The sequence below is a fragment of the Chamaea fasciata genome, unplaced genomic scaffold, assembly GCF_029207755.1.
Source record: "Chamaea fasciata isolate MVZ Bird 193981 ecotype frontalis unplaced genomic scaffold, bChaFas1.0.hap1 SCAF_18, whole genome shotgun sequence".
Classification (NCBI taxonomy): Eukaryota; Metazoa; Chordata; class Aves; order Passeriformes; family Sylviidae; genus Chamaea; species Chamaea fasciata.
The window spans coordinates 3,470,882-3,492,383 of record NW_027094103.1 but is presented as its reverse complement, the minus strand read 5'-3'; the positions used below and the strand labels follow the sequence as shown (position 1 = coordinate 3,492,383).

The 21,502-nt window shown below is 52.4% G+C and overlaps 1 protein-coding gene across 3 annotated transcripts in view; it reads right to left on the bottom strand.

Annotated features, from left to right (window-relative positions):
- MSI1 (musashi RNA binding protein 1) overlaps window positions 1–21,502 on the bottom strand; it is a 74,726-nt gene that overhangs the window by 11,611 nt on the left and 41,613 nt on the right. For 2 of the 3 annotated variants that reach the window (XM_066199694.1, XM_066199695.1), the window contains exons 1-7: window positions 18,493–18,612; window positions 18,180–18,220; window positions 17,965–18,046; window positions 17,767–17,851; window positions 13,020–13,061; window positions 11,258–11,350; window positions 1,157–1,205 (exon numbers count right to left, since the gene is read on the bottom strand). In XM_066199694.1, the coding sequence (XP_066055791.1) occupies window positions 1,157–1,205; window positions 11,258–11,350; window positions 13,020–13,061; window positions 17,767–17,851; window positions 17,965–18,046; window positions 18,180–18,220; window positions 18,493–18,551 (451 nt within the window). In that variant the 5' untranslated portion in view covers window positions 18,552–18,612. Of the gene's footprint in view, window positions 1–1,156; window positions 1,206–11,257; window positions 11,351–13,019; window positions 13,062–17,766; window positions 17,852–17,964; window positions 18,047–18,179; window positions 18,221–18,492; window positions 18,613–21,502 lie in introns of those variants that run through there. The other variant, XM_066199693.1, reaches the window with a different exon arrangement.

Here is a 21,502-nt window from a genome sequence, read left to right as displayed (position 1 = left end):
ACACCAACTTTTCTCCACACAGCTAGAAACATCTCTCTATAAACTCCTCCATCTGTCTGTTCCCAGGTAGACTCACACTACTCACCTCAACACCCACGAGCAGAGGAGCTCAGGAATTCGGCAGAAAAACCCTGATGTCAAAAGCAGTCCTGAGCCCCATCAGAGCCCAGGCCTGCTATGCCCTGGGCTGAGCCCCTCACTGCTGACACAGTGGCGGACAGCTCTCCCTGCTGCCTCCCAAAATGCCCAACACCTCTAACTGGACCAGTGACTGGAAGGCACCCATGGAGGAACAGGGGTTAATGCTTCTTGCCTCTGAAGACGAAGCTGGAACAACATCCTAGGACTGCCGAAGCCTGGCAGTCAGAGCAATTTAATAGCTTTAGAAAAAAATAAAAATCTGAAGGGCACAGAGTGTAGCAAGAACAGAAGGGAGAGTTCCCTCGCTGCTCTGGGGGCAGGAGTGCTTGGAAGTGCTTCAAACAACACACAGGACAGCAGCCAGCACAGGGCTGTGACTGACCCTGACTGGGAAGAGGCTGAAGCTAAGTTTGCAGGTCAAGTTGCTGCCATTAAATCTCCGAGTTGGATGCAAGTGTCAAGCCCTGCCACATCACCAGGCAGTTGGTCTGAGGACTCTCAAGGAAGGCAGGGACACCCATGGATGGGCTGGATCAGTATAGCACAAACAGCACAGCCTTGCTCCCATCCTGTAACCAGACTCCACCAGCAGGCCTCGGGTAAGAAAAGGTGACCTGGGAGCACAAGTGGGCTCCAGGCCGAGGAAGGGGCGAGAAGCAGGCACTCTTCAGGCTATCGTGTCAGCTTTCCCAGAGCTCAGATTACTCGGGACAAGGTAAGACACACACTGCAGGCTGGAGCCACGGAGGTGAGCACGCCGAGGAGGGGCCGTCTCCTCTCACATATCTGCAACTCGCCGAGTTCACAGCACAGGAAGCGCACTGGACAAAAGCTCTCTGTGCTGCGAGGGCCACTGCTAAAGGATGCAGATGCAAAAGAATGGGGCGACTGGAGGCAAGATAAAGAGCAGCTGTGACCTGCATCCCCTGCTGCTGGGATACTGACCCCTCCCTAGGCAAGGCAGGAGGCAAACCCTCTGCAGTAACCTCTCCTAGGGCCAGAAGACAGCTCTCACCTCGGTGTCTGTTGGTTGTCTTGTCGAACATCAGCATCGCATCATCCACCTGCAGAGAGAATGGCTGCAGTCAGATTATTACTGCTGTAATGAGCATCCTCCAACACAATTGTTCAGAGCTTCCCTGGCCTCCCCAAACCTGAGGGGATCAAGATGAGACATCCTGTCCCCAAGAAGTAAACAGGGTGTGCACACATAAGCTATCACACCAGGCACTTCCCCACACCACAACCAGCACGGTCCTGGTCCCCCCAGCAGCCTGGGGCAGGTGCTGCTGAGCCGAGCCCCCTCGGCCCAGCCCCTGGCAGCAAGCGACCCCGATTGTTTGCCTGCAGCTCCAGCCGGGGGCCAAGGAGCAGGGAGGGCATTGTTCCCAAATCCCAGCCTCAAAGGAGAGTAGAATCAAAGGGGGCAGAGAAGCAAAGCTGGAGAGGGGAGAGGAATAAGGGGCCTCCCAGCGGCAGGGGAAGCGGAGGCCTCAGACAACAGAGCCTGCCTGGGAAAGCTGGGAAGCGCCCCCACCCCCACCCCAGAGGAGCCTTTCCTCTAAGTGAGGTTTCCCACTGCTGGAGGCTGTAATTAGAGCAAATTTACTGCAAGGCCTGAACAGGGCTGCCTTCCCGGGGGGAGGGGCGGCCGGATCCCATCCCCCAGCCGGCCTGGGGCTGATCTCCTCCCCGGCACATCACTGCCTGGTGCCACTTTTTCCCCCCATCTTCCCGCGGGTGTCGCCTTGAGGAGCCGCATCCGCTCCGCAGGTCAGCCCGAGCAGGGTTAAAAAATACACTTCAATCTCCTCCGTGTAAGCCTCAGTGTAAACCTGTCCCACTGACCCATCCCTCCTCTAATACCACTGCCTTAATCCGATTATGAAACTGGACGTGCAAGTGCTCAGGGGAGGTGGCAGCAGTCTCCGGCCAGCAGCTGCCCTGGCCCTCCTCCTCCTCCATGTGAGAGAGCCGCTCCCTGAGCGCCAGGCCCTGCACGCCCCCCAACTCTACAGGATTACTCCCTTGCCTCGCCCCGGGAAGAATCTGCATTGCTGCCTCCTCCTGAACAGCACTGGAGAGGGCAGAGCGCTGCCCATGGCCTGGCAGAGGCAACCACGGGCTTTGCCCACGGACACCCCACAACCTCAGTCAGAAAAGGGACAGGCTCCTACCCTCAGGTCCCCAGGACAACACAGGACACCCAGTCCCACTTCAGGGCCAGGTGGAGGGAAGGAGCTCTTGCTGACATTTCCAGTACCATCAGAGGCAGACAGAGATCATATCCGATGCCCTTGGCCTTGTCGAACACATCCACTCCAGGTGACAACAGACAACCTGGCTCCTGCTCATCTCACACACTTACCATACTGGCTCAGCCTCCCTCAGCCAAGTAAACAAACACCTGATGAACATGCCAAGCATCCAGCCTGGAGACACAGGGGACATAAGCCTTGACACAGACCCGAAGCAACTCCTCAGCAGCTTCCAGGACACACAATTAGGGAGATGGGTGCTGAGGGCAGCTCCTCACACTGTCACTCCCCATCGCCACTTGTTCCCACATCTGCACCATTTCCCTTCATGGCACAGCACAACTGGGATGTGCGGGAGGGAAATCCGATGTAGCTTAAAAATAGTTCAACAGGTTCTATGATCTAGTTTTGCTCATTTTAAAATCTAGATCTATCTAGATCCCCCATCCAGTTCACAAGAAGGCTGGAGAAATAGCTGTTCTCCTGCCCAGTAAACAGTGGGAGAAAGCTGTGTCAAAGGCACTCTGAGACAGTGGCACTCCCAGCTCAGGTAACTGGAGGCTACAAACCCATGACACTGAGAGATGGGCACAAAAAACCCCCAACAAACTAGTGTCAGTGAGCACAGGCCCGCTGCTGACTTAACTCTGCCTGACCAGCCCTCCTCTCGGCAGAGCCTGGGAAGCAGGAGCAGCTGCAAGTGGCAGAGCCCAGTGCACTTCCACACAAACTCCTGGCACAGCAATATCCCAGGCAATGGCTGGGCACTGCCACAGCACTCAAGCACTCAGAGACAGAAGATGTGCAACCACTTCATCCCAAACCACGCTGTATGCTGTGAGGAGAGCTGCTGTGAGGAGCCTTCCACCTTCTGCACTTTTTCTGATGGCTCTGCTTTGAGGTGTCTACCCAGCACCCCAAAATGTACTTGCCTTGCAAAAACGTATTTATTGTAGCACACGTACTCTATTTGACAGCTGTTTCCTGCGAAAAACTAATTCTTATCCAGGCCGTAAGTGTGTATATATATGCAGGTGTACACGCACACAACTCCAGGGCCTCACCTCTGTGTATGGCTATAATGTATATTATTGCCATTAAAACCTACACGTGACCACCTCTATGTCTCCTTTCAAGGCAGCCTGTGAGCTGAGCTGGGCGCTCTCAACACACACCTGTGAGGCGAAGCAGGGCTCCGATCCCCTCTAACCCTTGCTGCAGGGGCTCCATCTCCTACCACACCCTACTCGGGCAGACCCTCGCACCGAGGCACCACACCCAGCACCCACCAAAGCCGTGCCTGCACCGACTCTCCGACCGCCAGCAGCCGTACCCGGGCAGCTATTGTGGCGGTTCACCGCCAGCCCCCCACCGCCGCTCTTCCCTCCCCGCCCGCCCCCGCCACGTTGGGCCTTTCCCGGCTGGGCCGCGCCGGGCCCCAACAAAGGCGGCCGCCGGCGGGGCCGTCGCGATGGCAACGCGGCCGCCATGGCAGCTGGGGCCCGGATTAGCGGCTCACAAAGCCGCCCCGCAGCGCTCCGCGCCCGCGGCCTGCGATGGGCTGCGGGAGGGCACCCAACGGGGGCCTCGGCACCCCAGCACGGCCCGATCGGCATTCCCCAGGGATCCGGCACCTCGGTCCAACCCCTTCCAAAGGCTGCTGCAAGCCCCGTCCGACCCGGCCTTGAACGTGCCCCTCGACGGGGCAGCCGCAGGTTGTCTGGGCAGCCCGTGCCACGGCCTCGACAACCGAACAGGGAAGAACTTTATCCCAACATCCAATCTAAACCTACTCTCTCTCTTTCCGTTTGAAGCCATTCCCCCTTGTCCTGTCACTACGCACTCGTGTAAATGATCTCCCCCAGGAACCTGGTGCCTTGAGCTAGGGGAATAAGATAGGATGACTTGGTGCTCCCTGCTTCCTAGGTCCCAAGCGTTCCTATGCCTCCCCTAAATAAGAAGGAAAAAAAGAGGAGTGATTTTTTTTGCATGCTTTTTGCCTGGGATAAAATGTATTTTTCAAAAGCATCTATCCTAATTTAAAGTGGTGGCAAATCTAAGACACACTCAGGCCTGAGGGTTACGTACAAAACTACATGCAAAAGCCATCCAGCAGCCTGGACTCCCCTGTCCTCAGAAGCAGAGCATAATCTCCCCCTGAAGCCAAGATCCCCCTGAGCTTGCCACTGGATTCTCAACAATTGACTAAAAATCACTGCTGGGAATGTGGCGCCTTGAGCTTGAGGAATCTGCTGTCTTCTCTGCAGGTCCTAAGTGTTCCCATGCCTTTCCTGGACAGGCAGGAGCAAAGAGGAGCAATTCTTCTCCTGCCAGGTACTAAAAGCTGTGAGGCCACTTGGAAGAAGAATAAGCAGAGTTCACTCAAAGAAAGTCCTTTCTTCAGAGGGTAAGTGCCCTAAAGAAATGTTTTAAAAGGGCATCCTCAACAGTTGCTTTCCACACAGTCCCAGTGCAATTCCAGAAGTAGTATTAGACCCAAATTACGTGGAAAAAATCTGTCTGAAAAAACATTTTCTGAGGTGAGGATACCACAACTGAAACTTCAGCACCTCTCACTTAAACGTACCACAATCATAAATGATTCATCCAGCCTTGGCCAAAATACCTGGGGGTTTTCAGAGGTTTAATCCCTCTCTAATCTTCCAATTTTCCCGTTTCATTCCTAGTTATCTGCTATGGGGAAGCCAATGACATCCTCATGCAGATTTTAAAAAATAATAATTTCCAATATCAGTTTGATAGGAAACGTTGGATGCACTTTCACAGAGGTAGATTTTGAAAGTTGTAAATACTCAAGCAAAGGGTTTGTGGAGATGGACATCCTCCACCTGAACTGCAAATAAAAATGTCTCAGCTGGTCCTAGAAGGAATCATGGCAGCATATTTGTAGCAGTCAGGCAGAAAAATACTAACTGTTGAGACAGCTTCCATATGGAAACTAGAACCCAAACTATCTAGAAACCAGTCAACCACCCTGTCAAGAGACAGAACAGCATTAACAACCCTGTGAGGTTCTCCCAGCTGCACAAACAGGACAGGCCAATTCCAGGGAGGAGGATGCACGGACAGAGAGCCTGGCTCCAGGGAGCAGGTGTGCTGTGCCATTAACACCCTTCTTACCCTGCTCTGCAGAGCCACTCTCAGAGCTCTGGGAATGAGACTTGGCCAAGGGGACAGAGCCTGCTCCATGCCCCAGGAGAGCAGAACAGCCTGTCCAGGTGTCCTCACCCGCTCTCACACGGGCACCTGGCAAATATCAGATGAACCCCAGAAGACCTGAATGACCATTACTGCTAGAGTGTTTTTGGCTATGTGCCTACCAGATGCGGAGCACAGAGAACCCTTTGTTCCAGAGGCATTGTTACCACAGGCCAAACTGCCTACTGCCACAAGAGAGGTGATCAGATTCCCCTTCTCCTCCCCTCCCCATCTGTTCATGGCAACCATGTTATGTGTGAGAATTTACATAAATTGCCCTCTGATCTGTGGAAGAAAATCCAAAATCCAGTTTGGAAATCCACAGCAGGTTGACAAGTAGCTTTGATCCCTGAAATTTCCAGAGAGCGGCAGATTAAGGATTAATTAATTAACATTCTCTCAATCCAAAGTGAGGAAAATCATGGCCACTGTAAGCACAGAAACAAGTCCTCATTTAAAGACATTTGCCATCCGTATCTGAAGGTTCTCCCATTAGTCAGCAAGGAAAACTCATTTCATACACCCAAGTCAACCACCCCATTCTTCTGGCAGGAGTACATGAATATGCATTTGTGACAGACCTACAAACCCTCATCAGATCCAGCACCTCAGATATTATGATCTTCCCTCATCGCAACAGTATCACCCCAGTGAGACCTCAGGATCTCTCAGGTCCAGAATTTGGATGGAGTATTAGATGGCAGCCTAAAGGTCAGAACCCCCTTAAGACCTCAGATCCTTTTTCTTGTTTGCTTCCAGGGTATTTTTAGAGAGGAGATCTCTCTCTCTGGGCAAGAGAGGCCGAGTTTTCATGACCGACTCATCCACGCACAATTACCTCAGACCCAGTGAGAGATGCAGACTGGTTTTAAGCACTTTCCAAGCACCCTTGGTGCTGCAACTGATTAGTGAGTCATGCAAAGACGTCATTGTGAATGTATTTCCTGCACTGCTGCTTCACCAAATGCAAAAGCACACAAGCAAAACCGTGAATTCAAAAACCTGATTCGGGTGCAGGCCCCCATTTCTTCCAGGACCTCTGCACTTCCAGTTTCTGCTAAGATCAGCTTCCCCCCTGATGACAACCAAAAGACCAGCTGCATCAAATCAGAGCAGAGCTCTGCCTTGCCCAAACCTCCCAAGCTATCAACCAACAGACAACTTTGGATGAACACAAAGATAAGGCAAAGATATTACCACGGAGCCCAGAACACTACATCCTCATCCAAGCTATTTGTGATTGGGAGATTTTCTGAATTCAACGGGGTGCCTGAGTATTTTAAAAAGACCTTCCATGAATTTGCCCAATCATTTTGGAGCCTATGTAAATTTTAGCAACATCCTTCAGCAAAGATTTGACAATTTAGACATGCTCCATGATAACTTTATTTGTTCTAAGCCTCCTTCTATCTTGCAATCTGTATGACTTTCTCTACCACAAAACTTCATCAGACCAACTCTTGCATCAGAAAGATGATCTGAGTTTTTTCACTTTTGATTTGACACAAATAACCTTGCTTACAAGATCAGAGACCCAACAGTCCAAAGAAATTATTCTGATGGACAACCCCTTTTCCTCCCCCAAAATACAGAACATATTCCCACAGGTCCAAGTAAAAAAGGAGGAAGCTGCAACTTGAGCTCCTCTGGCATTCTCATACATGTTGAACTGGACAGAGGACTAGCTGTGCCTGAGGTGGAAGACACCTTCCTCCTCTCTTTCTGTTGCAGGTTTCAGTGAGGGTGGTAGCCTGAATCTAGAGAAGCTGTTGAAATAATTCCTTGCGCTGTCTAAAGATCTTCAGCACCATCCAACTTAAGCCAAACTACTTGGCTACACATACTGTGAATGAAAAGTCTTTCCAGGACTTCTGTCCTACAGTAGAAAAAATAATCTCCTTTAGAAAGCATGTGCATGGCCTGAGCTTGGATCTCAGAGAGATTCCAGTTTTGGAACCAGAGGAGTGTTTCCTAGAGATCCCACTATGCTCAGAAGCCCTCGCAGCTGCACCTGACAAACCACAGCCAGAGCTTGAGATCACTTCTCAGTCTCTCTTTCTGTACTAAAAAAAAACCCTTTGTATTTTCTTTCTCAGGAAAACAGCAGCCCTTATATTTTAGTCAGAGTTTTGGAAGGGAAAAAACCCCAAAGTGATTCTTCTTTGAAGCAGAGACATTCACACTGTATTTGGGATCCTCTTTGAAGCTGCATCTTTCGTGCCTGTTAAAACCAAGTATTTTGATATGAAGAACTGGGGTGCCAGCCTCTCCCTCTCTTCCTTTATTGCTAAGTAATACTCTTGGATTTCCTTTTCACACATTTTCACCTTTCTCTATTCTTGTGCTGCTTCCATTTTACACAGGTGAGAGAAGCAAGGAAAGAAAACAACAAAACAAAAATAGGAGAATAAGCAGAAACGCCAAAATGGAAAAAATCACATTTGGGAATTTTGTTTAATGAAATAGAAAACCATTTCCTTTGCAGCCCAACTAAACTTCCATTTTTTTTCGGCTAATGGACGTAGGAGGTGTGCTGCCTCTGACCTGAGATGCACCGACACGAACCACCTTGGTAGACTTGTGAGCTGCAGTTCACGGATTTGAACTGGAGAGAACATTATGATAATCTAATTTGACCTCATCTGTTCTGCAGGCCATAGCACTTCCTCTTGTAATTCCTTCAGCATGTACATGCTTTCTGTCTGGGCTAAAATGTATTTTTCAAAAGCATCTATCCTAATTTAAAGACCTTAAGTGGTGGCAAATCTAAGACACACTCAGGCTTGTGGCCCGAGGGTTATATACAAACCTTCATGCAAAAGCTGCACTCCCCTGTCCTCAGAAGCAGAGCATGATCTCCCCCTGAAGCCAAGATGCAAACTGATCTTGCCACTGAATTCTCAACAATTGACTAAAAATCACTGCTGGGACCCTGGCACTTTGAGCTTGAGGAATCAAGGCAGGATGACTTGGTGCTCTTGGCTCTCTCCTCTCCAGGTCCTAAGTGTTCCCATGCCTTCCCTGGACAGGCAGGAGGAAAGAGGAGCAATTTTTCTCCTGCCATGTCCTAGGTAACTGTGGGGCCACTTCAAAGAAAAGGGAATAGCTACAAAGCTCTTTCCTAAGAGGGTAAGTCCTCTAAAGAAATGTTTTCAAAGAGCATCCTTAACAGCTCCTTTTTGCACCCTCCTGATACAATTCCAGAAGCATTACTGGACCCAAGTGACTTGGAGAGTCTGAATGAAAAGACATTTTCTGAGATAAGGATACCATAACTGAAGCTTCAGCACCTCTCACTTAAAGATGCCATAAATCAAAGAGATGAAGACTGCTTGTGGTGTCTGGGACACCCGTAGAGACAGGATTCTAGGAGACCTCCAAAACCTGGGAGGCACCAGCACATCATAAAGAGCCACCAAAAGATCCTGTGTATCAAAATCATGTTTTCCATGAGTCACAGCTAAAATCGAAGGCAGCAGGCTCTGCTCGGCCTTACAGACCATACAACAGCACATTCAGAGCTCAGAACTCCAGAGCTGAAGGCCACAAGACTTTCCTCTGAAATGCACTTTCCCACTGATCCTGCCCATCAGCCATACCAAGCTAACTACTGTAGAGAATCTCTCAGGAAACCATTCTCCTGGCCATGGGTGAATTATTTGAGGCTTAGTCTGGAAGATGGTTACAGACCAGGAACGATGCTTTATACCAGAGCTCTGAGGAGTCTGTCATCAGAAGTGAACAGATGAGTCAGAAATCTCCCTGAAAATGGCAAGTCAATCTGACCAGCCCTAATGTCTCCCCATGGAAACTCCCTAGAGCCAAGGGGACAACTGCTCCGGCCTCATGCAGATTTGGAGCACTGGATGTTGTCTGGGACACTGGTTCTTCAGAAATGAATCACACTGAGCTAAGCAGAACTGTCCCTCCTGCCCACTCCAGAAAACAGTCTCACATGACCAGTCAGTGCCAGTTGCCAGATATCAGGACACTTCTCAGCACACAACCATTAAACAAAAGAAATATAACAGCACCCCGAAAGAGCTGGAAAGGCCTGCTCAGACTAGAGCTACTGTAACTGCCTGTCACTGAGGCTCTGTGACATGCCTCTTCTTTGAATTAGCAGGGATACAGTCAAGGTTAAAAGGGGATTATGCCAAAGACAATTTGTTTTCCTATCCAACACATCCATCAGCAGCACAGGAGAACTTGCAAGTCAAACAGCCTTCGGACTGCACAGACACATGGCACCACCACCTTTAGTGGTGGCACCCCCCTTTAGGATACCATGTAAAAGCTCTTGGGGACACGACAGAGTTTGCCTGTTTCTTATAGAAAAGAAACCAGACAGAGCTACCAACTGGCAAACACAAGGATATCCAACCACCTTCTCTTAGGAGGGAACAGAATCCTACTATGCACACCAGGACATGCAAATTTGGCTTCAGAAGCTGAACAAAGGTTCCAAGTAGATACTTGTCCCAAACTTTCTGGCCAAAAGTTTCAGCAATATGGCAAACCTGGTCACAAAACTCCCTTTCCTTTCACTAATTAGTGTGCCTTAACATAGTATCACCCTTTTGCAGGAAATTTCAAAAGAAAATTAATGCCAAGCCCTTCATCCCCACATTGCAGTTCCCATGGTACTTCCCTCCGTGACCATGATTCTATCAGCAACGCTCTGGCTGGGTCACTACCCACCAAACCATCTTCTTCCCCCTAACTGGGCAGAACGGTTCCAAGAGCTGCAGAATCCAATACTGCCTGCCCCAAAGAGCAAACCTATGCATAACACCACTGAACAACAGTGAAACAGTCACAACGTCCTGCCACAGAGGTGACCACACTCAGCACTTGGGTACGATGATCACCTTCAGTTCCTAATCCCATTAAAAATCTTGGGATCCTTCAGTCTAATCCTGCTGATATCACTCCTGGGGATGCTGACAACCTCCTCAGCTGAAAGGTCACAACTGAGATCCCTTCAATCCTTAGATTCGGTCCAATCTCACAATTCACACACCTGGCTGTCATGGACCACGGCACAAGCCACTTCCAGCCACAGTGGCCCACCCTTCCCTGAGTCACCACTGGCCACAGAAGAGCCAGACCAACAGCCTTAGTGCCAAACCTTCTTCAATTATACAAAACTTACACCACCACTTGCCCAAGACTCAGCAGGAGAAGTTTCAGGACTGAAAGACTTATTTTTAATAAAGGATTATTGTAAAATAAATCACAAGGTTTTGAGTTAGAAACAGGCCAAAATCAGAGGTTTGATAAAGCAGCCACTCTGTTAGGAGTGTCTACAACCCTTCCTCCAGCATTTGAACAAACTGCAAACCCGTGAGCCACAAGAGGCTTCTGGATAGGGAAAAATTGGAAAACCATTTCCCATAGCTGAGGTCCTAGCAACTCTGGGAACAAGGATAAACTCTGTTTCAAATCACCACAGGGCAGGAGTCACTGGCTGTAGCCCCTACAAGGACATTACAGCCAGCCAGCATCTGCAACTGACCTTTAATCTACTTAACCCTTGCAAAAGACACAAGCTTCTAATCCCGCCCCCACAAAAGTTCAGAAAACTCCTTTTGCCCCAGAAGCAACAGCTTTGATCCAACATCACTCAAGAGACTTACCTTCCCGAACTGCTCGAAATATTGTTTCACATCCTCCACAGTAGTGTTCACAGACAGACCACCCACAAATATCTTCTTCGTTCGGGTCACCATCTGGAAAAGGGAAGGACAGGAATTCACCAAATAAACCCAGAGTGAGCAGAGAACGAGACTCAAAAGGCCACTAACTCCCCTCTGCTGCTGGGAAGCGCTTTTTCCCTTTGCTGCAGCTGAGCTTCCAAGTTCTTGAAGCCCTCTGGCCAAACACAGCTGGCAGATCTGTCCCGCACCAGATTGCTGCTCTTGCCTTCGCAGACCCCATCACACGTGTCAGCACCCAGCCACCACCTCCTCGTCAGACAATTACCAGCCTCTCCCCTCACCAACCTGCCACTGCTCCCTTGGCACTGACACCACCCCAAATGTGTGGGGCACAGCTGTGCCTTCCCCAGCCCTGCCACCTTGCACAGCCAGCCTCCTCCAGGCAACCCCAGAGGTACCTGCTCCGCTCCCAGGGTGGCAGGAGGCCTGCCAGCACAGGCAGGTTCCCCAGGCTTTGCCCTCCCACCCCACAAATTGCACAGCATTCCAGTCTGAAATGGAATAAGCCTCATTGCACTACCATTCCCCAGTCACTTAAATGGAGCCCAGACAACACCCAGTTAAATTGCTTTTGCTTCTGCAAGAAGGTAAAGACAAGATCCCTCTGCCACTTGTCACTAATACAGCTGGGACAAGGAAGAAAACTAACTACCCTGAGAGGGGCCATGGCTGCCAGGCTGAGGCACACCGACATCCTTTGAACCAGCTCTCCAGCTGCATCCTCCCCTTAGCTGCTTGGCTACACCCCTGCTCTCAGAGGAACACATGGTCCTAATTACCCCAAGGAGCACAGGGCTAATCCGCAGCAATTCCCTGGCTTGGAGAGCAGCCCGTTCTAACACTAAAGCACCTTCTGTCACCAAACTGCTTAATGGAATTAACCCAATTCCTACCATGTGCTTCCTGGCTCCAGTTACTTGGGATACCTGCTCACCAATTGTTCTCAGTGCCTGAACCCCCTACTTCCCTCCCAGCACCAGTCTCCTCTTTCCTCTCTGCTTCTCAACACAGCTTCTCCCCAGATCTTTCAATCCTAACAGCACTTGGAATACAGACTCTAAACTTTAAAACTCACATCCAAGATTCAAGTTAAAGGAAGACCCAAAGTCTAAAGGCAGTCTCCAGAGTGCTGCTGCTAGGTCCTCAGCTAAGAGTTTCTAGCTGCACACCTGGAAAAAGTTCCTGCCACTGTGCATTTTAATGCCAGAGCCTCCTGTAGGTAAGATCCAACACCAAACTCCTTTTGCCTTTTCCAGTGCTGAAAAACACAAGGGCATTTCACAAAGTGAAATCCTTTTCCCCTTCCCTGCCATACACCTATTCATCATACACAGGTGCAAACACACAACAATCTTCCACCTGTGTCACATCACAGCATGGAGCTGTTCCATATCTCCTAAGGCACGGAACTTCCAATCATTGTCTGTAACCTCGGAAGGACTTAGTTCACCCTGAGCATTATTTAATTCACCAGCTCTATCTAGTGCATCCTGAAGTACAACCAAGGGGCCTCCTGGTTCCTTCAGTGCCATGCAAACTCCCAGCACTGCACTCCAGCAGAATCCTGAACAAACCCCAGCGAGCAGCTCTGTTGCATGCACTGGCCACCTTGCACAGAAGGACAAGGTTCACCACCACAAATTTTGCCCTTTGTGGCACAAGGGCTGCCCACAGTGCTTACCTTGGGCTGTGCTCGGCGAGGGAACGCTACCTTCGGGTCAATCTGAAAGAGATGTGGGGAAGAACAGGTGAACACACTTTTCCTGCCTATTTACAGACACAGGGTTTCCTCCATGTGTGCAGCAGTCTCTGCCCATGTGGCACCTTGCTAAAATCCCAAGTAATCTACCTGAGGTGCATAAAATGAAGCTGGCTGCAGACATCTTTCCCTCTTGGTAAGGTGTAATCCCGGGAGACTACAAGTCCCAGCATGCAGTGGTCCATCTCCAGCTGAGCACTGGGCAGATGCACTGAGAGCCCATCACATGCTGGGATTAACCGGCTGGGCTGCACCCTCCCGCTTGGCCGGCCCCTGGGTGCCTTGCATCACCAGCCTCATATTAAAAGTGGTTTCTTTTGCCTTTTCTGCTCTCACCCTTCACTCTGCCCACAATTACAGAGTTCATCTGGGTAGTAACAAGACAGAAAAGAGGCAGCGCACAAACCCCCAAACATTTCATCCCTTCAAACACGGACTGAAGAGCAGACAAAAAGAAGCAATAAAAGAGCAGACAGGATGGCACAAATTAACCCGAGGAGCCCAGGCCCCCGGCTGTGGAGGCTGCGGCCGCAGGGATCGTGCTGCCCCTCTCCCCAGGCCGCGCTGCACACAAAGCAGCGATGCCTCCCTCCCTCCCTCCGCGGGCTGAGCCTCCATTGTGCCTGTTCAGCTTCCCTATAAACCTGCTGCTGGCCGGAGCAGCCGGGCCCCGCGCCGCCATCCAGGTGCCGCGTGCTCTGCCGGGCTCAGCACAGATGAGCGTGTGCCTACACTGGCCTCACACCACCACCGGCACCGCCACAAAAGCTGCGACGACACTAATGCAGCTGCAAGCCAAACACCCACAAAGCCTTCTCTCCTCCTCAGCCACCACCTCTTTCTTTATAGCCTATTTTTACAGCAACTCCTGTAAAGTTACATCACATCGGGGATGATCCAGACCTACAAATCAGCTTACAAAGACCTGTGGTAAAGGCAGGTTTGGCTCATCCCTGCACTTGGACAGGCTGCAGCTGGGAGGGCAGCCTGGAGCGTTGTCCCATCAGCCCAGCAGCTCCAACAGCCCAAAAGGAAGCTGTGTTTCTCCAGCGCCTCTCACTGCTTTGTTCAGCTTTCCAGCCTGGCTGCCCTCCCGTCCCGCATCCTCTTACTTGTCTCACAGCCCCGGAGTTTGGCCCCCCTGTGCCCTTCCACCAGCTCCTCTCCCTGCCTTCCCCACCTCCATACTGACTCACAGCTTACAACATAAATAAACTCAGCACGTAGGTAAACACAGGCAAAACTGAAGAGCACAAATAAATTCAAAAATAAACCTCGCTCCCCAAGCTCCAAGTGCCAGCAGATTAGCATACCCTCCAGTGCCTCCCTGGGGCATCGGAACCATCCAGGCCCTCCCCTCCCCAGACACACATCCCCCCTCAACTGCTTCCTGGCCTAGTGCAGACACCCACAGCGAATTCTGAGGACAGGGGACGGCAGGAGACCAGGAGGTTGATGGCAGATAATAAGCAAAAACAATAATCTACTGTCTTTTACTTCTCAGCCAGTGTCATTCAGCTCCTGCCAATAAGATGCTTTCATACTCAGCAATGCTAAGCTCAGCCTCATTTTCTCATTACCCTGAGTGTGATCAACTGGGCAGAGATAACGTGTCCTCCTGGCTGGAGAGAGCAGGCAGTCATTTCACAAATTCTTCTGCACAACCAGCTATTGTTGCAGGTAGAGGGAGGCTGGGGTGACCGACTGCAGGCACAGCCCTGGGAACACGCAGAGGGGAGCGAGTTCGGTGCCGGACTCAAGTTACTCAAACTGGACTGCTCCTTGGTGGCTGGAGTCTTTCCTAATTAAAGCAAAGGCACCGGTACCTTATTCCCTCATTTCTGGTGTTAAAACAAATAGCCCTGGAGGAGTTGTGTTTCAGTGTCACCCACTGACGTAATGGATCCTTTTTACAAACCCAGATAGAAATCTGCTAAGAGCATTCAGAACTGCTCAGATTGTAGCCAAAAAACAAAACCCCAGATCAGGCTGCAGTGAATGGAAGTCACCGGAGCTCAAACTGCTTCCAGTTCACCCCACAAGGCTTTGGGGATGAAGATTCTCACTGAAGTTGCAGGTGTACCAACAGGCCAGCCAGGTCCTCAGTAATGCTCTTCAGGCCACCAACAGCCCCATTTCATAGCTCAGGTACGTAACTCCTGTGTTAGCCTAGCTGGTATCAGTGTCCCAAAGCACGGGGAGGGCTGGGAAGGACTTGCAAGATGTCAGGTCCGGGTTTATTCTTTCGTTGTACCCCTTTTACTACCTCCACCCTGCTGGTCTGCACTGCCTGGGAGATACAGATCACTCCCTCCACCACAAAAGACAAACCCAGCAAAAACTCAACAACGGCAACAAAGAAACAACGAGATAACCCAGCACTGGCAAGTGCTCTTCCCAGAGCGCGTAAAGAAGCAGCTCAAGGCAGCGGCTGGCTGCAGCTTTACAAAGTCACACAAATCTTTTACCTTGAGACTGTAAGGCAAATTCTCATATCAAGTATTTTCAAAAATAACCCTGTAGTCTGCTGCTATCTAGCTTACAAACAAAGAGGAGTCTGAAAAGAACAAGGCTGCCTGGAAGAATCAGGCCAACCGCCTTCATTAGGGTAGGAAGAATCAGAAAACAATGAAGCAACAAGTTGAGCAGACACTGTCTATCAAAAGCTGTTTGCCAGGAGACACCAAGCCCCATGAGAAGGCTGTCCTTACAGGACACCAGGCCTTTTCCTGCAAAGTTTCATAAAACTCTAAATTAAGATTCAGATGAGTTTGTGTATTTAACCCATGAGTCACGGCAGAGGCTTTCACCTCAGCAGGGAAAAGGCATATAGAGGTTCCATGTGCTCCCACAAGACCAACCCCTCAGGAGGCAAAACACCCCAAAACATCTGACCCAGATGAAAAGTGCACTAAACAAAAAATAAGAAGGGAGAGGGAAGAGGATCAAAGTTCCTAACAAAGAAGGCCCTGGCGAAAGTGTCCCCATTCTCCGTGCCGTGCCGGCGGGGCGAGCGCAGCAGATGCAGCAGGGAATTTCAATGGCTGGCCGGTCCCCACGAGCCACGAGGCTCCTCTGTCCTCCTGCAGCGCCCACGGTCCCTCCCTGCCCCCCTGGGCTGCACCCTGGGCTGCACAGCGCCTTCGCACAGCCCGCAGCCACGGCTTGGGGAGAAGAATGGACAGCGTGGATTTCACTCCTAGCCCTGAAACACTTCCAGGATTAGTGCTACAACAGACATCCATCACTTGCCTTTTCAGGAGGGGTCTATGCCAGCCCACAGACTCATGACAGGACTAGCTGATCAGACACTGTGTTTACACAGGCTAGTAAAAAAAAAAAAAAAAAAGAAAAAAAAAAAGAGAGAGAAAAAAGAAAACCCTGGGCCCTCCTCAGGACAAAATTCACTTTACATCACTCCTGGAAGCAGGAGGGCTGGGAGTCCTGGGGGACCCAGCCTCAGCCAGGAAGGCTGGGGTGGGTTTAAGCAGGAGCTCCCGTGGGGAGGAAGGACCTGTGCACATCAAAGGGAGCGATCCAGGCAGTTAAACAGGAACAGACATAAATCTTGCTGCAACTCATGCCGTAAACCCTAAGAAAGAGGGTCTCGCTCTCCCGCCCTCTCCTTCTGCCAAGATAAAGACTAGGACGCCTGGGCCACGCGCTGCAAGAAATAAAACTCTGCATTTGGACTCCTCAGCAGCCCTTGCCTGGAGCCAGAACATACTCCCTCACCATGCCATCCCCTTGCAGCCCCCGCCACTCCCCCATCCCTACCCTCACCTTCACCCCAGGGCAGCAATAAGGAAAAGGAATTCAGGGGAAGGCAAGTCACTAAAACTGAAGAGAAGGGACCTCCCACTCAGACATCTCACCCCCACCCCTCAAAACTGTCTACACATCTCCTGAGCACCACAGATTCGCAAGGCAGGACCCACCACATTACACCACTAGTCCAGTGAGCCACCAAATCTTTCTGCTGGCCGAGCTGGGGCTCCTCATCACCCAAACTTGCAGAGGGAGGGCTGGAGCCAGAGCCGCTCCAAGAGGCCGGTGGTGGCCCACATGGGCAGGCACTGGCCACACTCAAAGACAATAAAGTCCTGAACCACCATGACCATTACAAAAACTTCACCTGGGGAAACCACAAGAGAGTCTCTGGGGTACGCAGAATGAGGGCTCTCTGCCGGGAAGGGGGGGGCACAGGCCAGCACGGCCAGGGAAGCAGGGCCTGGGCGCTGGGGAACAGCACCCCTGAGGAGAGATCAGTGCTCAGCAGCACACAGCACGAAAGGGCGGCTTCCCTCTCTCCAAACCCAGCCACATCTTATTTCCCGGGGCAAATCCTCATTTCAAACGTGCTCAGGTGTCCCAGCTTCGAGAGGGCTACAGTCACTGCCCGGATGGGCCTTACAACCAAAGGGTGAGATAAAAACCATCACCAGGATCCACAGACCCACACCAGGAATCGGCACACGGCGAGCCCGGTGCTTGGGCGGCAACTAGGCTACCCGACGGCAAGTGGGACAGAGAAGGGAACAATCGATCCGTATTAGGAATCAATAGCTTACAACCTCTAACTGGAAATCAAACACTACAATCGACGGCTGCTCCGAGCACGGCCGTTGTGCCGGCAAATGCACCCCTAAGATGAGAGAAGTCATCTCACCGTCTTGGAGTCCAGTTCATGTCTGGATTGGGCCAGGACCTTGTCGACGCCAGCCTGGTCCATGAACGTGACGAACCCGAAGCCCCTGAGCCCCGCAGCCCGGGCAGAAGAGGGGATGCGGAGAGAAGAGAGAAAGTTGGTTAAAGTGGCGGTCGGGCCGCGGCGGGGGCGAAGGGAGGCGCGGGCCCGGCCTCTCACCTGGATCTCTTTGTCAGCGGGTCCCGCATCACCAGGCACTCCTTCACCTCGCCGAACTGGCTGAAGTACTCCCGCAAGCCCTCTGCAAGCACAGGGCCCATCGTTGGTGTCCCGTCCCGGTCCGACCCGGGCCCGCCGCCCCCCCCCCCCCCGGCTCAGCCCCAGCTCCGCCACCCCCGGCCCCGGCGGCAGGTGCGGGGCCCCGCGGCGCTCACCTTGCGTGGTCTGCCAGCTCAGTCCCCCGATGAACATTTTGCTGCGGGAGGAAGGGGAGAGCGGTGAGCGGGGCCGCGCCGGGGGGCCGCGGCACCCCGCGGGGGTGGCGGCGGCGGCAGCGGCGGGGCCGCGCGGGGAGGGGAGGGCGCGGATCGGCCATGTTGGCAGCGGCACCGCCGCCGCCGCCGCCGCCGCCGCCGCCGCCGCCGCCGCGCCTGCCCGGGCCGGGCGGCCAGGGCCGGGGGAGGGGGCGGCCGCGGCCGGACCGGGGGGGGCGGTGGGGGCGGCCGGCGGCGGCCGCCGCGGAGGTACCAGGGGTCGTGCGGGGAGTCCGGGGAGGCGAGGCCAGGCTGGCTGCCGTCTGTCTCCATTCGGACCTCTTCTCCCTGCGAGGAGCGGCGCCGCACTCCCGGGGCAGATGAGCGCTGGAAAAGGGGCCGGACGGACAGGCCATGCTGCCCCCTCCCCCGACCCCTCTCCGCCGGGCGGGGAGGGAGCGAGGGAGGAGGGCCCGGCGGGCACAACCTGCCCGGCTCCTCCCACCCCCGCCGGCCCGCCGGCCGCCCTGCGCATAAAACCCGCCGGCGGTACCGGGGCTGAGTGCTGGGAGCCGCGCCCGCACCGCGCTGGGGGAGAGCGCCCGACCCCGGGCACGGCGGCGGCGGGAGCAGCCCGGGAGCCCGCAGCCGCTTTGTCCCCGGCCGCGCCGCCCGCACCTGCCCCGGGGCGGTGGACAAAGGGCGACGGAGCCAGGCCCGGCCCGGTGCGCTCGGGCTCGCTGCGGCGGACCCCGGAGACCCCGGCCCCGTTCCTCCCGGTGTTTCGCCGCCGCCGAGGGCGCTTCCAGGTCGGGACCAGGACTGCCCTGCTTACCCCGGGACCCCGAGCGGGCAGCGGGGAGCCGAGGCGCCTTCCCGGAGCCCTGGTACCTCTGTGCTCCCTGGCAGCCCACGGGGACCCTGCAGGGGTCAGGGGCTTCCCGGCCTCGCCGCTTGCTGCCCCGCACGGCAGTGCCCAGGCTGCAGGACCCGGGGCAGAGCTGCTGCCGGGCACCGCGGAGCCCGTAGAGCCCCGCAGCACCAGGTATGCACAGCCCAGCCGCTCTCCTCTGCCCGCGGCTCACTGGGAAGGGGGTAGGCTGGTCCCCAAGGCACCGCGCCGTTTCTTGCTCATTCAGGCTGACAGACTTGTGCTTAGCTCCATTCGAGTTCCACTGCCACACAAGTTCATTCACATGCTGCTTCTCGAGCAGGTCTGTGCACTCCGCCTCTGCTCTTGGGCAACCAGCCCGGGTGGCTGGAAGAGCTCAGCGAGGAACAAATGAAATACCTGTAAAGTTGGAGTCAAGAGGAGACCTGAAACCTTGCCTGACTGCACCAAGCATCTCTCTGGGAGAAGGCACTTGTTTGCATCTGTGGCATATCAGAACAGAGCAGTGCTCAAAACCTCTGGTAACAGTGCGGTGACCCCTTCTCCTGGCACGAGGGTATCACTGGATTCCAGACATGTGCTACTGTGCTGCCAAATACCCCCCACATGCATCCCTGGCTCTGCTCCTTCCAGCATGGGTTCCCCCCGTGCCCTCTCACTGCCTAAAGCAAGGTATTGACAGCTCAGGTCAGTGCCATCCTCATTTGACCTTTCTTCCCCTTCTCTCATGATTGTTTTTCTACGTCCCAATACACATCCTCTCCTTCCTGGAGAGGAACCACTACTCCTTTGTTTTAACAATATTTTGCAGTAGTATCTTTTGTTACATGGGCTGCAACTCTGAGATAAATTCATCCTCTGCCCATTAGCTCTGCCAAACCACCACTCACCCACCCTATTTCCTGAGCTGGTTCAGGATCCTATCCTGTGTCCCCGCCCTCTGCTTGGGCACAGCAGCACCAGAGACTTGGTAGCTGCCCCTGGGAACTGAGCAATGCAGCATCCCAGCTCATGCTGCCACTGGTCCAGGCTGAGCTGCTTCTTCAGAATAACCCACTCTTCATTCCACAGGGCTGAAGTCATCACTTTGGGTGGAGGTGCCCTGAGAGGCAGCAGGGTTCGTGCAGCAGGGAAATATAAATAATGACATGCAGAGGTGGTACTGCAGCTGGCAGTGACATGCAGGAGTGCAGAACCGGTGGAAGCAGTGGTGCTGAGGCAGCATCCCAGCCATCTCCCCTTGCATGTCCTGAGAAACCTGGACAAAGCTGGGCTACCAGAGCCACCACAGCTGCCTGCCACACTGCCCAAACTCACTGATGTTTTGCTCCTTCCCAGCACCTGCTCTCTCCCATTTGGAGGGCAAATACTTTAAAGGGGGAACTAACTAACAATTTAAAGTCACCTGGCACAGGTTTTATGTTCCATAATTGCCCAACCTAAGCACACTACTAATGCTAATTAAAAACAAGAAAGAAGAAAGAAAAAAAGAAACAAGAGCTCAGCTTTGTACTCGCTAAAGAATGACATCTCTTGGTTTGCTACCAGTGCATTACTATAATTTTAAACGTGTTATTTTTAAGACAGTACAAGTTGAGCACTCTGATGGACAGTGTTAAAATGCTTCATTGTGTCTTTTTAAAAATGTTTATTATTTTATTCACTTTTTCTCTACCAAAATAATATTGGAGAGGGGAGAACAGGATCAGTGTGAGTTAACATCTGTGAAGATCAGAGGAAAAAAAATTGTGCCTACAGGAAGATTTGGATGGAGGATGTGGTTGGACTTGCATCATTGGCAATGACATAGTAACCTACCATGTAACTTATTCTGAGGTTGTTTCCAAAACATACACGTGATATTCTGTATTTCCACCTTAGGACCCTGAAGTGCTTTGTAAGTATCAATTCATTTATCTCTGTAATGCACAGGACAGTGGTTCTTGAAAAATCTGCTGATTAGTGACAGTGGGAAGCTTTCCTCACAGAGAAGTAAATATATAAAACATTCCAGACCTTATGATTGGAAAGATGATCTGGTGAATATAAAATAATGCAGCATTGTATTCCTGGGGCTGCAGACAGACAGCTGTAGTGCCTCTGTGGCTGCTGCTGAGAGGTTGCCAAACACCACCGAGATTAACAAAACTGCTCAGTTTTCTTGCTGCTATTCAGTGTCTCATGTGTGGTAGAGTGACACTATCAAAATCATGTCCACTTCCTGCTGAGGAGGATGATTGGCAAAGCTCTGCCCAGCACCAGTGGCAGACACTGGAGTTATTCATGGTGAGAGGGAGGATCCAAAACTTGGAGGTTAGGGGAGGGTCAGGCAGAGCAGCCGCCTCTTTTCCTCCCTCATCATATAAAGCTTAAGGAGAGATTGTCTTAGAGA